General features: G+C 30.2%; 1 protein-coding gene across 1 annotated transcript in view; it reads left to right on the top strand.

The window, feature by feature from the left end:
- The window catches only part of CACNA1C_2 (Voltage-dependent L-type calcium channel subunit alpha-1C), a 69,398-nt gene that overhangs the window by 39,420 nt on the left and 11,302 nt on the right, over nt 1-18,676 (top strand). Inside the window, exons 26-39 of the mRNA XM_051214343.1 lie at nt 881-1,082; nt 2,179-2,337; nt 3,306-3,416; nt 4,380-4,457; nt 5,531-5,659; nt 8,229-8,407; nt 9,078-9,127; nt 9,598-9,701; nt 10,222-10,349; nt 11,226-11,322; nt 13,193-13,298; nt 15,647-15,766; nt 17,312-17,430; nt 18,059-18,166. Coding sequence (XP_051073556.1) covers nt 881-1,082; nt 2,179-2,337; nt 3,306-3,416; nt 4,380-4,457; nt 5,531-5,659; nt 8,229-8,407; nt 9,078-9,127; nt 9,598-9,701; nt 10,222-10,349; nt 11,226-11,322; nt 13,193-13,298; nt 15,647-15,766; nt 17,312-17,430; nt 18,059-18,166 — 1,690 coding nt within the window. The remainder of the gene's footprint in view (nt 1-880; nt 1,083-2,178; nt 2,338-3,305; nt 3,417-4,379; nt 4,458-5,530; nt 5,660-8,228; nt 8,408-9,077; nt 9,128-9,597; nt 9,702-10,221; nt 10,350-11,225; nt 11,323-13,192; nt 13,299-15,646; nt 15,767-17,311; nt 17,431-18,058; nt 18,167-18,676) is intronic.

Consider the following 18,676-nt stretch of genomic DNA (forward strand, 5'->3'; position numbering starts at 1 on the left):
GAAAAATGAATTTGTTTACTATGCGCCTTTGCTTGACGATGATTGTTTTCTTTAGAATATTAAATAAAATTTTATGTCAATTGCGTTTCCATTTCTGTTAAGGTAGTGTAATGTTCTTTAAAAGATGACACGGAAATCTAAACGTTGAAAAAGCAACCTCACATCTTTTTATAACTCACTTTTTGAGTGCATGTTATTTGTCTGAGTACTGAGAAAGCATAATTAAAAAATAAAAGAAACACGAGAACTGTATATGTATGTTGAGATAGTCCTTATCACTAACTTTCTTTACCTAATAAATTATTGAAAACTGGTGGGGGGAGGCACTTGACAGTTTTTGTTGTAGGTTGGAGCTCATTGGCGGTTTGTACACTATATCACAACAAATTTGGTACACAGAAACTTCAGTTGTGGAGATGTAACGCTAACTCTAAGCCATCAAGACGAGATTTAGTGGTCTGTATTTTCCATTTGATTGTAACGACCATCTAGTGTTGTCAGCTTTATATGTCTAACTTTCAATGTATTTCTGTTAGTATCAAATGGGAACTACCGAAATTTGTGTATACCAAGTATCATATGTTAGTTAACATTTATTATTATATTCATTTATAAATGTTATTAAATGAAAAGAATATTTTTCATGTTAAACAAACACCTTATCTATTCGTGATATAGTTTTATTTTCATTGAAAAGTTAGCTTAACCTACTATCCGGGTAAAATGGTTTCCAAAATAGTTTCCTAATAAACTGATTCTCAGTTATTAAAAATTGAAACATTTATATTTATAGAATTTTTAGTGGGACTTATACAATTAAGTAATATCATGTCAGTCTTTTACCTTGACCACTCATTGGGTGTTTACGTTTTCTATTCAGTTTATTATACCGATCTATTGATTCGAACGCAGAAGATCATGGACCAATAACAAATTATAGACCAATAGTCGCATTTTTCTACATTACATTTATTATTCTCATTCCATTCTTCATGATTAATATATTCGTTGGTTTCGTTATTGTGACATTTCAAAAAGAAGGTGAAGCAGAATATAAAAATTGTGAATTAAATAAAAATCAAGTAAGGAATTTTTTTCTCTTGGTATGGTGAATTATTTTGAGTGAAAAGTACTGAATAACTAACCGAATGATGTTTGGTGGTTGGCAACAAGTGGTCGAAAGGCCTGTCTGACTTATTTTTTGTGTTAGTTTTCAGTCGGCAAGACGCTATATCTGCGATCTTGAAAGAATTTGATGCCTTCTATAGGATTTATACTCATCAAACCTGCTGTCTCATTCCTTGACGTTGGCGATAAGTTATTTGCTATGAAATTAACTTTTTTTGTGCTGAGAAGCTAAAATTGCTTTTGAGTTTCATCGATACAGTTAGATCAGCATTAAGTATTAGACAATATGACGTTGGTTCTTACCAAGTGTGGTACGCCAGAAATTTATATGACAGTAAGCAAGATGATGAACGTGGAAGATATTACGTTGTCTTGATCAGATAAGTTAAATGAAAACTTGAGTGATTTCCAAAAGTCAGTAGTAAACTTTGGGTACCTTATGACAAACATCGTTATAAAACGTTGGTTCGAAATTAAAGAAGAATAAGTCCTAATTTTCAATTTATAATTTAGACAAAATAACTGGCATTAGCTTTGTTGAATGAAGTTTTACTTTCATAATTTTATGGTGTAGGCTACAAAAGAATCTTGAATGATTTTTATAGTTTCAAAATCAGTATAATAACAGGTGACTGATAAAAATTGGTGTATTGCTTCATGAGTGGCACTCGTAAACCGTTATCTTATAAATTCATTAAATTATAATCCACTAGATGGAACAACCATCAGGTCTGGTGGATATTATCTGCATAGCATAGCTTCTAAATTTACTAATTATGTGGCATATTTAAATAAGAGTCACCAAACGTAACTGAGATGCAAAAACTTAGTATTCTGAGATTAATCAGCTTTTACCAAAGTGAATAAAGTATTATTTAACTAAGCGTTTTGTTGACGTAAATATACTAAATCATTAAACTTAGTTTAGACATTTGTCAACAAACATTGTTGCTATTCGTATCTCATTTCATTATATTATCCTTTAATTTTATCAATTTTAACAATGTATTTTACGTAAATGTTCTTTTACTGTTGTTTTTTAATCTTTAGCGTAAATGTATAGAATATGCCTTGAAAGCTAGACCACGTCGACGTTACATTCCTAAAGGGCACTTACAGTTTAAGATTTGGTCTGTAGTTGTATCAAAAAGGTTTGAAATATTAATCTTCATATTCATATTTATAAACACTGTGGCATTGATGTTGAAAGTAAGCAAATAATTTTATAATTTTATAATTTATATTGTCTTATCATATTATAATTTATTTACTCGAATGCTACCCGACTTAATATATATTGGTTGATGAATATTTAAAGATATGTCTACCAAATGATCATTGAAAAATGAGTTACTCTAAGAACATGCGTCATTTTATTTCATAAGTGTTATGGGTATTTTTACCAATTATCAATCCATCGAGAAGTTAACTGATCGTTACTGTGTTTTATTTGTAATCATCTAGCATCGGAAATTTATTAATCCTTACAATTAACTTGGTTTTATAGCTTGCAAAACTCTGTGATTCTTACATTTTTTTCCCGAATATCCGGTACAGTGAAATTTTGATGAGTTAAATCTGATACATAGACAACATTTTAATACATACATATGTGTCTTATTAAAATCGATATTGAAATTTTATATTAACAAAATTATTGTAAAAGTTAGTGCATACATAGTCAAGCTATTCGGTTATACACTTGATCTAATTTGAAAATCTCTTGTTATTGTTCACTAATCTTATTTGAATAGGGAATACTTTTGACATTAGAGATTTTATCTTATGAATGATTCCAAATAGCTTTACATTTGTATAGTAATTGTATAATGATACTTTCAATAAGGTTATAGTCTATAAATATACCTCATCTTTTAAACGTGAGATTTTCCTAGCATAACTTTTTTATCACTTTGAGAACGAATGAAAATACTAAAAAAAAAAATTCGAAAAGCTATATGATTTTACTTTGAGATATGTACAAACTTATGAACACGTACTACTGATGAGTCTCAATTTTGTGAAATATATCTATATAAGATTTTCTAATGTTTAATGATTTCCAAACTGATATCAAATTATAATGTAGTGTATATTTTTAAATCTCTATGATAAAAACTACCTGAGAAAATTTGTAAGTTTATTTGTCATTTATTTCTTTTGTTTCATCTTCATAGTATGATAAACAAGGTAAACTTGAAGCAAGAATATTAGATTCATTCAATTATTTTTTTACTGCTGTATTTACAGTAGAATTTATACTTCGTTTATCAGCATTCAGCTTTCGGGTGAGTTTTGTATTTTATTATGTATCTATTTCTAAGAACAAGTGAATTTTCATTTTAATCCATTTCGAATTTTTTTTTTTTTCAGAAATGACTAATAGTTCATAATCTTGTACTTGATAAATTTACAAGTGTTTATCAAACTTTTTTTGTAAGATGATGATGACCCAAATATGATTCAGTAACTGAAGGACTGTGTTCAGTGTTGTCATTACTTATTGTTAATACTCTTCGTTTAAAAACATAATTAAAATGATCATGTCACTTTTGTATTTAAATGGTATTTTGGAATTTTCGTAAGTTCCGAAAATTATGGTAATTATCGAAACATCAGCTGATGGGAAATATTAAATCATAGGATATCAATGATACTTCTTCAGTGACATTTCCAAAAGTAATTACCATTATTTATTCTTCTGTACGATTTTTTTGCCAGCCTAACTCTAAGTTTAGTATTTATTTCAATATCCTAATAAAAAGCCAGCTAAAATAATAAGGATACACTGCGTCGAGAATTGGAAGCAGACATGAAAAGGATGAATGGCAACTGTAAAGAACTGAAAAGGATTGCCCAAGACAGAGTTGGATGGAGAATACTGGTTGCCGGTCTATTCTCCTCCACGACAGGTCACGAGCATAAATGAATAAAATTATTGGCTCAATAAATTTGTTTTACGATCATCGTTGCCAATTGGCTAAAAGCTGTAAACACAGGTTGCCGACTAACTGACATACAACAGCTCACTTAGTCTGCAATCATGACATATGTGTAAATATACTGTGGTTTTTACTGTAGGAGAAACATGTAGTTACTCATGGATTTGAGATAGTAATAACAGTAACAGACTATGTAATGGAATTTTCGTGAAATAAAATTTCCTATTTTTATTCCATTTTTTGCGGGGGTAATTACTTCTACTTATTGATGGTTTCCTTTTGTTTTTTTCCTCTCAAAAATTTTGTTAGCATTATTTTAGTGATATTTGGAATGTGATCGATTTTGTCTTGGTCCTTGGTAGTTATATAGATATCATTGTGACACAGGTAAAACAATATTTATATGAATTGCTTTTTACCAGTTGACATTTCTTACATATAAACATATTTCCCATATTTGACTGTACAACATACATTTGTAAGTAATTTAATGTCAATTTGGAAAGATAATATTTAGTTTCATTATCGGCAAGTATTATTTCCTGATTACTCTTGTCTTTAATTTCTGATGGTATTCATATAGATGATTTCATTGATAATGTTTCAAACCATTAGTTGATAGAATCCTAAAAATTAAAACTTCACAACAGTTAAAATACTATCCACTGTTAAATGTTTACACGTCTCATATTTAAAGACAGGATGAAACAGCCATCATTAATATACAATTGTAAACTTTACACATCACTTTTGTGTAACAACTTGTATAGTTTATAATATTTTGTATTAGGTAACATAGAGTCGATTTGTTAGTTATTATGGATTAAAACAGGGTTTTAATACTGTTTTGATAAAGTGATATTATTCATCTTTCATATTCTGTTCACGAATTCTTGTTTGATCCATCAACAGGAAACTTTGTTCTCAGAAGTAGATCATGAATAGTAGTCCGTTATATTGTTTAAAAGAATAAATGAATGAGGAATTTCCATACATATTTCACTTAAATTGAAGTTACCATAACCTCAAATATCTATTAGTTTACATGAATATTCCTGTCATGATAAAAAAAATTAGGAAAAAGCTGAAATTGTCGACTATTATTGATGTAATAAAAATGTATTTAACGTGTTTCAAATTATGACTATTTGGCTATATATTGTTCACAGTCAATCACGAGGCGCAGATAGATCTTAATTCTCCCATATATATGTTCTGCTATATTTCTGCTGCATACCGATTTCCTAGAGTGTCTGCAATTTTATTAGTCATCATCAGAATCGTTAATTATTGTACAATAAATTCTAGAATCTGGATGGTTTCTATTAAGACTATTAGTTGATACTCACTCACCATAATTCCAACTATAATATTATATGTGCAAAAAAGAACACTTTGTGTTTAGTTTACTGACTAATTTCTTTTTAAATCTTGTCTTATCTTCATTTTTAATTTTTTAGTCTGATATAAGTCAGGTCAAATTCAGTGTAAATTTTTTCCGTCTATTTCGTGTTATGAGATTGATTAAATTGTTAAGCAAAGAAGAATCTATACGTCAATTATTGTGGACATTTATCAAATCTATACAAGTAATTTTGTAACTCTTCATAGAGTATATTCATTATTGGTTTGCTTTAATAATTTAAATCATGAGATAATATTATTAATAATTTACAGTAACATGATTTCAACAAGTTTTTATGTTTGTATCGGTGAGCAAACATAAATTGTGGGATTGGTTACATGAAAAATACATATTTTATTCTAGTCTTTAGTCTGTATTCATCGTTGAATAATCTGTTGGAATATTCAGTTCAACTAATTTACAAACTTAGTGAAATTTAATTTATACAATTTTGTTTTGTTTATGTATAAGATTACTTTTCAAATTTCTTTGAATAAATGATCTTCATCAATCATGTTAAAAATTATAGGAAACTTTACGCTTGGTAGCTCATTATTTGATAGAAATAAACCTACAGCAATGTCTTACAAAAACTACATATTTCATTGATGTCTTAAAAGCATCTAGAATTTTTGTTGTTGTTGATGTACTCTTTGTATCAATTTTTTTTTCTAAATTGCCAATTGTTTGACAAAATTGTTTACATTAAAATACCATGAATATTTTAATAGACTTAAAAATTGATCAGAAAACTAAAGAATGAATAAGACACATTAGATATAAATTAATGTCATAAAATTGAAAGCGTATTATGTTCCCTCACCAGTAAAAGAATTTCTATACACTCTAAAGCCTGTGATAATAACAACTCACATTCCATTTTGTTAATGCATTAATATCTGTTAGTTTAATTGAAGGCTGTTTTTTATTAGATAAAAAACGCTTTCTTTAAAAAATGTACATATTCTGTTTTGATTCAGTAAAATTGGCATAAAATGAGAATTCGAAGTTTTTGACTGATTGATCACTGAGTAGTAACCGTTACTATGTTCTATTTGTCTTTAGTTTTCATTGGATTATGTCAATCAAGCTAAAATATGATCACTTGTTCAAATCAGGGTCTCCACCATCTCAAAATCAAATCAGGGTCACCTAATGAGACAGAACTACCGAGCTATTCGAGTTCTGTAGGACAGTGATATTGATACAAATTGAATACTGAATAGAAACCAAAATTATTTTTGCCTTGTACTTAGTGTTGACTGAACTCGATGAACTAAATTATTAGTTCTTTGTTTCTTATTGATACTGTATTTTGAATAAAACGTGAAAATTCAAAACAACCACTATTATAATAAAAACTATAAGCCACATTTTATTTTTGTTTCCATATTGAGCTAAGTAGATGTGTAATTCATGACTGCTAAACATTGTGATAACCAATACTATAAATTAGGATTTGACGAATAAATGAGTTTTGAGGCGTTAAAGTTGTTGAATAAAATGGACATTTATACGCGATATGCTCTGATACAATGTGAAGAAGTGATGGCTGCATACAAGACCGGATTATTGAATAAGGCCTTCGAACGTTCTGGTATTAAAGAGATCACTAGCCAGAGTATCGGGTTTTTCATCTAATAAGATAATGTCCTTTTATGTTAAATATTTTCACGTAAGTAAATATGACTAGATGTCATAAATAATCAGTTAGTTTTGTAGTCACTTATCTTTTCACTGAACAAAGAAGGGACAGTTAGACTTAATTCTTGTTCATCATAATAATTGATTAGTTATAGTATGTAACAATATGAAAAACAAGTTTCTATAAGTCTAAATTGTCACCCATCTAATTATAAAAATAATTACTTGATTCACTAATATATATTTCTAGTATAACGTGGTGTTCTCAGCCTAAAATATTTAAACAAGCTTTTTCATTTATATCTCAGTAATAAACATATATACATTAGAGAAAAAAAGTGGATTAATCAGGTGGTTTGTATTTGACAGAAAAACACTAGGGAGTTGCTTGCACTGAATGAAATGTCTATTTAAAACCATACTCACAATGACCACGCATAGTTACTAATAGCTTGAAGAAATATCAAGATATAGAATAGGATAACAGGTAATGAACGAAGGTTTGCAAATTTATAAAGTAAATATCTGTATTGCTAAGAACAACATTAAGAAAACATGGTAAGACCGAGCGAGATCAGAAGAAAAACTCAAACAGAAACGCATTAAATGTGACAGCAATTTAAAAATCACATAATTTCCTCTAGGAGTCTATGTTACTTCCATCTTCGAGTAAAGCTCATACTTTGGCACTTAAAAACATTAAGTGTAAGATCATTTATTATGGATCGTTGTTCAATGTACTTTAATAACTAATTCATTTCATCACAAACAGAAGAAGAAACTAGAATAAATACAGTAATGTCTTCTGTCCTATAACTCATGAATGTCAAACATAGTCAATAGGCATCATGTGGACACCTATCAGTTAATCTCCATCTCCACAAATGACTCGTACTCAATAGTATTTTTTTTCTGCATATATATTGAAATATTTGCTAATGAATGCACTTAATATATTTTGATCAAATTAATTTTAATTCAAATAGAGCAAGAACAAACATTTAAATTCATAAAGGGAACCAATTGCATGTAATTTGAATTCCTCAAATTGTATAAGGATATTATTGTAATACACATTCTCATTTCTCTTTATTTTGTATGAAATTTAGGCATTACCATACGTTGCATTATTAATTGCAATGATATTTTTCATTTATGCCGTAATTGGTATGCAACTATTTGGACAAATTTCCATTGAAGAAAACCCATTAGAAGAAGAGGAATGGCCTACTTTACACAGAAATAATAATTTTCAGAATTTTTTCTATGCTCTTTTAGTATTATTTCGGTTAGTGAAAAAACTTTTAATTCTGTGTAAGAAAACTTTAAGGATTTATTAGTTTTAATTTTCGCCTAAAAGTGAGGTAATTGACTTAGCTTACCTGGTGAAAAATTTATGTAGATTTCTGGTCAGGAGAACTCACATTTATTTTCATTTCGTACAAGTTAGCACTTGTCGACTGAGTGTATTTATAATCTTAAGCAGTTTTCCAATTGAGATTTCAACTTGTGTAGCACAGTGTCATAGCTAGAAATGTTACTATTCAACGTTTCGGGGTGCGACTGACCTCTTCTCGGAGTTGGATATTTCGAAATCGATCTTGCGCTTAATTCATGATTGTTATTAATTGTTTGATTTAAATGTTCATTGTCGTATCAACTCTTATCAATGTGGATAATTGAATTTGATCAGGATTATAGTCTGGACAACATAATGTTTTGTTTCTATCAACGGTTAACTAATATAATGAGCTGGCGCTATAAAGTGACATTTCATCAGCCAATCTCAGTTTAGTTAGCCTATCATACATCAGCACGCGTCCACTAAGTAGGTTGTGGAGATTAATGAGTTATGTGACAAAGCAATTTTATTTACAGAATGTCATTCGATTCGGCAATACTTTCCGAGAAATTTTATGGGAACTTAATACAGTTTAAAAAATTTTTATTTTGTTTAGATGTGCAACTGGTGAATCATGGCAGGATATAATGATGGCATGTAGAGAAGGTGAGATGTGGAATATGCTTTGTTTTAATCGCTTAATAATTTAATTGTCTGTTTAGCGCTTAGTTTTAGTCTATAGTACAAACAAGTGTTTTATCAAAACAATCTTCACAAATATCTAATCTTCATAATATTTGTCAGACTAAAAAAAACTATATGTATGACAAGAAATCACAGATTTAATTTCACCAATATTCTTACTTGCGAAGAGAATTTATATGTATCTAACATTCACTAGATGTATATTAAATTTGTAAAAAGACTGACCTGAGATCCATACCAATTGTCCGTAAAACATATAAGCTATACATGATATGTTGGCCAACATTTTGTTTCAGGAAACATGATAGAACATTCAAGTAAAAATTCAGTGTAGTTAATTGCTTGTTTGATGGTTAATGTGATAAGAAATTATCATGTAGACACAGAAGTTATCTGCAGTAATTTTTTCACAATTTTGTTTTAATTATCAGGTCAAAAGTGTTCAAAAGATTCTGATGAAACAGAAGTCAATGGATGTGGATCAAAATTAGCCTATGCCTACTTTATTAGTTTTCATGCAATCAGTGCATTTTTAGTACGTTGAAAATATTATTTTATTGCTTTGTTTTTTGTACAACATCATCATTTTCAGTAGTTCTCATGAATGTTAGTTATACAAGCACTGGACAGCTATTTTCTTCTAACATGAGAACCTTAATAAGTGTAAACCTACGACCCATTCAGGGGTCGAACTCAGGTTTTTCAAGTCTTGTGATATTCACTTAACTTTCAGACCACTGGGCCCGCATTCTAAAGTTTACATCTCTAAATTCAATCAATTTACGATATTATATTTGATGGGAAAGGGTCCATTTCATTGATTCATCTGCTATGGTGTTTCATGTCTTGTGCATTCTTTTACCGCATATTAATTTATTTTAAGAACACACAAAAATTCCTATTCACTGAATATCTGTAAAATTAAAAATACCTTCCAGGGTAATTTTTAATACTCAATTTTTTATTGGTGTTTCAACCAATTTCGGAAATATAATTCCATAATTTAGACTGCCATTCTAAGTCATAATCAGAATTTTATGTCAATTGACTTCCAGGTTATCAATCTGTTTGTAGCTGTTATAATGGATAACTTTGACTATCTTACACGTGATTGGTCAATTCTCGGACCACATCATCTGGATGAATTTATAACAAAATGGGCAGATTATGATCCAGAAGCAAAGTGAGTAAAAACATTTTTGAAATACAGCACCATTCAAGTTTGACAAAATTTGTAACGAACATACGATTTTCACTCAAATTATTCTTTCTAAAAGTAAGATATGCTTATTGGGTTTTTGGAAGTAAGTAAATTAGGCTTATGCTTTACGTGTTTCCATGCTCGTTACATTGCTCCTGAGCTTCGAAAAAATCATATTCGTACAAAAACCTAACGTGAAATTGTTCAGCTTTAATTTTTTAATAAATATCAACCACTAACTCAACTGATTCTCAAGGTACTTGAATATGACCCACACACGAAATGTGGAGGCCAGTGATTTAACCCGGTTGTCCGAACCGAATTGGTGGAGCAAAGCTCAAACCCGAGACTTAATAGTTGGAAGTCGACGCTTTAATCAATAAACGACCCTCCAAGTGTAACATTTGAATTACTATTGGACCTAGAAATAAACCCTAGGTTACTGGAGTAGTCAAAGGATAGTAATCGATATGACTTTATCATGACGGTATTTTTACGCCATTTATAATACTTTAATATGCAATATGGTAAAAAGGCTTTGTATGGGTAAATATATCATATTTAACACTTTTAGTCAGTAATAATATATATGCGCCGGATCAATAAACAGAAATCTCATAAAGGGCATAACTTTTGCTAGGTATTTATACCGAGACATAATAGGTGAAATGTATCAAATGTTGAATACATTACAGCTCCTTGTAACTTAGTTGTACAGTTGAAATTTTAGTTGTTTACTACTTATTACATCTATTCGAAACTATACACTTATAACTGACTGGTAATTTTTCGTTTATTGTCAATTCCACCAAACACAAAATATTTTGCCATCATTCGACTTTGTTTTTCTTTGTACAGAGGAAGGGTTCGACATCTGGATGTTGTTACTATGCTTGGAAAAATAAGTCCACCACTTGGTTTTGGCAGCATGTGCCCACATACCAGAGCATGTCATGTAAGCACATTGAAATATTTATTTTCTGGGAATAAATACGCCTAAGGCTTTTATAATTTATAGTCATATTAGATCTGTTGTATTGAGTTTTATCCTAAAACCTGATAAATCTACATTAGTGTCACACTGTGTATTAACAAACTTCGTGTTTGTCTAATCCGTGGTAGTGATCCAATATATCGAATATGGTCACTAATCTTGATATTTAGTGGTTTGAAATAGTCGACAACAAATTATAAACCCAGGTTTCGTGTTTATTAGCACAATTTAACAAAGTATATTTATGGTAATAATGAAACTAATGATCCATGCGGCCCTGATAATTTAGTGATAATATCTCTGACAGTAAAGCTGGGTGTGGGAGTTCTGAATCCCACAAGGTATCAGTTCAATCAAGATTAGAAGTACATCTTCTCGATGAGTTTCAAACGAGTAATAAAACTAATTACAGAGTCTCCTGCCACCTACTTCCAACTACGTCGATCTGTGAATCGTCATGCGAATACTAACCACTTTGAAAAAAATTTACAAAAGCTGCCAAAGAAATAAATTAAAATAAATAAACTCAGTGTGATTGGTATCATGAGTCAGTAAGATTTACAAATAGGATGAGAAAAACCGGTCCACGTAGGTTAGCGATCCACATGCTAGTACTGTAAATGCATGCCGTCTTTATCGGCTTTCATGATGAAAACCATTATTTTTTTGTCTGTTTAAGGTATGAAAAACATTATTTGAATCACTCACAGACTTATGTACGATTTTATCCAGTCGTATGATTAACTACATGTTTCTACTTAGATTACTCTCCATTTGAATTGCGCTGATTATTTTATTTGCGTATAAATCACGTCATTGAATTTTTCAAATAAGTTTTATCACGTTTGCATTTTATTTGTGTTCCAAATAGAAACGATCAGGTGGCGCTTTCAATACTACTGTAGGTTTGAGCTACTTAATCTGGATGATTTGAACACGAAAATACTTAAGCAATGACAATCACAAACTAATGACAACTGGAAAAATTCGAGACTGTCAAAGAAGTTTCTGTCACAAGAAAAAAACTTATATATATATATATATATATATATATATATATATATATATATATATATATATATATATATATCACATCGTAAGGATCAGTAATACTGAGATGTATGAAAGTCTACAACAATAATACTTTTTGTTGCTATCACAACTTATTAAGATCATAAAGACGCTTATCTATGTCAACTGCAACAAGAGCGCTTTAACGACTTTTTCATTATCAGTATAGGATTAGGGAGGTTGTTGGGTTTTAATTGAAATCATGAGCCAATCAGTGTAAGACCATTGAAAAACTGAAAGCACTGGATCGCTGTTTTGCCCTGGAGTATGAGTTCTCAACAGTGCGTATCCATGATCTCACACCCGGGAGTCGAACCCATAAACTTCATTCTCGCACGCGAACGCCCGCTGAAACGAAACTCAACAGTCTTAATGTCTAACTCCAACCGATCAACGATATTGCGCGACCATTCCCCATTGTCTTCGGTGAGTAACTGTCTCACACCTGACACGGTTAAACGTCACTGGTCATAGCTTTTCACACTGATCGGTTTATGATCTCGATATTTTGGTTATTTGGAAATGGATGGAAATTGCTTGACATTCATAAGATGAAAGAGTTAATCACATTTACTCGGGGATTTTTTATTTCGAAGTTTTGTTGTATTTCTGCAAACATTGCTAGACAAAAAAGGTTTCAGCAAATGAATGGTTGCAAATTAGTGTGCCATGATATATATATCCCTATTTTTTATAATTACATTATGTGACATTCGAGATTTCAACCATTAATTATTTTCTTTGTTATTAATTCAAATAGAAACTGGTCAGAATGAATATGCCTCTGAATAGTGATGGAACTGTATTTTTCAATGCTACTCTTTTTGCTTTAGTGCGTAGAAATCTCAAAATTAAAATTCCTGGAGGTAATAATAACATTCGATAATATTCTGCTCTTTGCATTTCATTTATTTGTTTATCTTTATTGATTTATTGATAAAGGATGGTTATATAAGTAACATTTAATTTGTAGCTGCCTGTTGATTGACATTAGAACTGATACTGAGTTATATGAATATTCATTTAATTTAACTGTGTCTTCTCGAAATGTGTTCTCAGTATCCCCAACTTACATAGACTGTCCTTTAGCCAATGTTACAACACTCTGTCGAATGTTATGTACCTTATGGTGCATATATTTGACCGACAGTTCAGAACCCTCATTCATGTAAATGGCTGTAGAGATTGTTGGATCTGAAACTCAACGCCATAGATTGACCATAGTTAGAAAACCATTAAAATTCAGGAACATTGAACTAACTTAGAGTTGTGGATACTTGATTCAACCAACGATGGATCCTGAAACTTTCAGATCTTGCAGTGAGCTCTCTATTTTCAAACCAATGAATTGTGATCGATGGTTTAGATTTTTAACATCAGTCAATTCACGATATCGCACATAAATCGTTCATTTTCATAGATTATATCTATTTCAAGCCGTATTTGTCTAGCCAAAGTCCGTTCGTGGTATAAACTTAATATTTTCGTATACTTCTTACTTCGATCCTCTTAATTAATATTGGAAAGGTATCTGGAAAAAAATTCCAAAATTTTAGCCAAACCTTTGTCGTGTATGCACAGATCTGATTTTCATGGTTGGTGTTTTCAAAATATTTTGGGAAATTTTTCTGTGTGAATAAATAGCGACCACTTTTTTTCTGTATTATTATACCTTCTTGGTTTCTTAAAGTACTAGAACGAAGTGGTTTGTGATCTTGGATGAAATAGCTAGATGCCTGTGTTACACCACAGATTGACTATACTATTGTTTTGAATTTCAGAGTAACCTATTTGTATTTATGTTCTAAAAAATTAAATAAGCTTTTTAATATTTTCAGTGTGTTACCATTGGATTTGACAACTTGAAATAATCAATTTTTACACATGTTTATCATTCTTCTGTTGACATAGTTATAACAGAAATATGACTTTTTATTTAAATGTCTCAGTCAGACATGAAAAATATGAAAGCAAGAGATAAATTAAGATAAATACCTAGGAAGTGATTATCAAACCACAGTGATTTTAACATCGCATAGTGTAAGTCAAAAGTGTGAGATAATGTATAATTCTCTACTTAAGTACAGACGATTTTTTAAATTAATTACGAAAACAATTCTTCGTGTATGTTTCATACAAATTCATATTCCTTAAACACTTAATTTAGACAATTAGCAAATAATTGGAATATTTACAGTAAGTTGTGTTCACTTCATTCCATGGTGTTCTTTGTTATTATTGTTATTCAAAAGTATTAGCCCAAGTCAGTTAAATTTGGTCAGTTATCTGAGATTTAAGCGTATTAAATTTCTTATCCCGCATAAACACAATGTTTTATTATCCATGGGATTTTAAAGCATAATGAATAAGCAACTTGGAAGAACATCTTTATAGTATTATATATTATTGAAATATTTTCAAAGTATTTGTCACTTACACTCTGAAGGTTATCATGTTCAAGATGAGACCTGTAACCTTATATGATGTTTAAGTCAAACAACTGTAGACTTTACATTATGAATGGTATTTAACTATGTATTATCGGACTACTTAAACATTTAACCTAGAAGCAGCTGATAAACAACTGATAAATTTTGTGAATTTTGAAATAAGGGTATTTATATCAGTATATTCTGTCTAACAAACATAAGCTTCTTTGACTAAATAGTTCACCAGTTATGCATATCAAGCAATGTTATATTTTACACTAAAACTTCTTCGTAGCTTCATTGTACATTTCATTCACTTATAATAGACAAGTGAGTTGTTTTACTGAACTTTCATTGGAAAATTATATTTATAATTTATTGTCTAAGTGATTTGTTGATGCTCCTTGTAACTAATCTATTTACATGTTACATTGCTTTAAGGAGAATGCAAAATATCACTTCTTGCATTCGCTTTCATTTGCCATTCTCTTTTTCTTTGTTAGTCCTTTTTGATTACTTTAACTTGTCATGTTCCATTTTTGTTTTTATCTTACTGTGTACACTAATATTTGCGTACTCACCTGTACCAAGCAATGATACAAGCGTAAAACATAATTGATAACCTAATTGAAATGATCTGAATATTTCTATTTCTGTCAAACGGACAGATTTATTTTGTGTTTTACGGAGAAAATAACGATTATGATGACGATCTTTGTCTGTTTGTTTTACTGCTTTGACTTTCCTCGAAAAATATTTTTCTTTATTTTACAAAAAAATTGTAGCTGAAATCGGCGAAAAAGAAAAATCGTTAGATCAACTGAATGAAGAATTACGTATAGTGATTAAACGTATCTGGAAACGTACTAGTCCGAAATTATTAGATCAAATCATACCACCGAAAGGTATGTTCTATTTATTTATTTATTTGCATGGTTTTCTTAAAAAATCAAATTTACACATTAATTGAATCATGTTTCTCAAAAGACAGCTTTACTCGATGTTTCTGTCGTTCTTGTTTAAAGTGAGGTCCGGTATATCTATGATGTTTTGCTATCAGATCCCTTATATTTTACTTATTGTAAGTTGCCTAAAAATTACTCATCTTTTATTCAGAGTGGCAAAACCTGTTCTTATAATTGTGAATTGATAATTTCTTATACACATAATTCTATTTATTATCTTGAAGAGAGCAAGAACAAAGATTGGTGCAAACTAATATGAATTAATTTTATTTCGTTAGGTTCTCATCAGCTGCTTACAACCTATAATATTTGAAAATCAACATTATTAATGATATTGACATATTTATAAACATGAGGGTGATTAGAAGTGAATATGTGTATCATGATGTAGCTAAGATCCCGATACAGTTAATGTCATAAAAAATCTTGTTTGGAATAAATAAAGTTTGAGAGGGAATGTTCCAGAATATTGAAATAGTGATAAGAAATCATGGAGTTAACGAACATTAGATGATTGTGTAATGGATCAACTGAAAATAGATTAATGGTAAAATAGAAGGATATGAATTGAAATCAATCAGTTATGAATTCAAGAAAAATGACAATGATATAATTAAACTTCAGAAACAGTTGGAATAATGAATGATTTCATAAAGAAAAAGGGGCGTATTGTTACCGGAGCAAAGAAAGATTTATTACTGCTTCTTTTTGGATACATAGATCTAGTTTTAGATATTTGATCACTGCCGCTTCGAAAAATTTCAAAAGGTTGAAGTTTGGTTGTTTGTTAATCGCCTTGAAAGATTTCAGTGTATCGACTTCATGTCCTGTGACAGGGAGATGTTTTGTGATGACACTATTGAATACTTTCAACCCACTTGACCTTAAACTTTTCGCAATGTGTTCTTTGAATCAGACGTAGGCTCTCCTTTCTGTTCTACCAATGTAACTGCTCTGACACATACATGTAAATTTTTATACATAGTTGGTGGTAACATGAAAGTGATACCTATCGATCTTTGATTGTGTTAGAGAACATGTTGTTTTTGACAGAACAATCAATATAGTTGCAGGATAAGTTCTTGTCAGGGGTTTTTAGTCTCATATTGACTGACCCTGTGACATTATCACCTTTGAATTCGAGTTGAATGAAAATAGGTTTTTTATTTACAATATTAACTTTATGGGAATCTTAGCTACAACATGATACACATATTCACTTCTAATCACCCTCATGTTTATAAATATGTCAATATCATTAATAATGTTGATTTTCAAATATTATAGGTTGTAAGCAGCTGATGAGAACCTAACGAAATAAAATTAATTCATATTAGTTTGCACCAATCTTCGTTCTTGATGTCTTTAAAATGATTTTTTATGTGGTCAGAATCCATAATCAATTGCTAGAGTTCAATAGTTTTTGTAATAAATACCTTTAAAAAACACATAAAACTCATTTATTTTTGTTACTGTTACATATAGGTAGTGATGTTGTCACAGTAGGCAAATTCTATGCCACATTTCTTATTCAAAATTGGTTTCGTGAATGGCAGAAACGTAAAATGATACAAAAAGATACACGATATATTCCACAAATAATGGTATGATTCACAATAATTAACTACATCCATTCACTTTTCGTTGTTGCTTTCACTGAATTTGTAGATTTTGTTTTAAAATTGAACCTATTATTGATTTTATAGCTTGTTTTTAATGCTAAAAATGGCCTATCAACTTTAGTCATTTAGTATGATTAATTTAATAAGCGTGGATACTGACCAACGAGGTAGGAAAATATATTTCTGCAATGATAATCCAACACAAATTTAATAATTGTAATATTGAATGGGGTTGATAGTTAACTGGATTTAACATATTGTTCAAAAACTTATTTGATGGATTTCATTCATCTTTATTTCTAATAAAAAAATCAAGCACATGTTAACAAGCTTCTCAGCTAATATCTATACAGTATAACAGGATAAAGAAATATTATGGAGTAAAGGGATCGTAATGATCCATTTATTATTTAATCATTAATTTCCACTAGTGAATTTGTAATATTTCAATTCATAATGAAACCAATTTCTATAAGCTAGGATGAGAACCACTACCGTTTTGAAATTCATCCCGAAAACTGATGATCATAATGAATTGGGAACTAGGAATATTTGGTGAAAACGCTTTCTAAAAATGCATAACGTATAATATAACTATTTATATCGACAGGCCGGTGACCGTGCAATGCCACATCAACCTACAATAATTGGATTTCCCAGGCGTTGTTCTTCAGATCTCACTGGTGATGAGATTCAGCGCAGACGTGGCGTGGATAAGGTATGTGTGGTATTTATATCTTCACAACAGAGTTTATAAATTTAATAAATGTCACAACCTCAAATAATGTTTTGCCTTCGGAAAACGAAGGTAATGGATAATAAATAATTTTCTTTGTATTGCTCGTAAAATATGTTCGTAAACCCACTAAGTATATTTTTTGAAATAAATAAGTGGGTATCCTTATAAGTAGTCTTTAATGGTGGGAGAAAATCAGAGTATCAGAATATATCTTTAAAACAGACTAACTGATTACTCAGTAACACAGTATGTCATGTCCTCATTTTTGTTCCAGTAAAATTTTTCCGATTAAGTTGTAATGTGGCCGACTAGACTAAGTGACTCGAATCTGTTGTCCGATTTCGTTGTGTTATGTAGAGGAGAGAACTGTACCTAGGTTTCAGACTAGTTGATACTCATTAAGAAGACCTATCTACAGTGTCCAAGAAATTGATAGCTAATGACTTAGAATAGTGGGCACACTGAAACTTGATCAGTAGAATTAAATTT

The sequence above is a fragment of the Schistosoma haematobium genome, chromosome 1 (genome assembly GCF_000699445.3).
Source record: "Schistosoma haematobium chromosome 1, whole genome shotgun sequence".
NCBI lineage: Eukaryota > Metazoa > Platyhelminthes > Trematoda > Strigeidida > Schistosomatidae > Schistosoma > Schistosoma haematobium.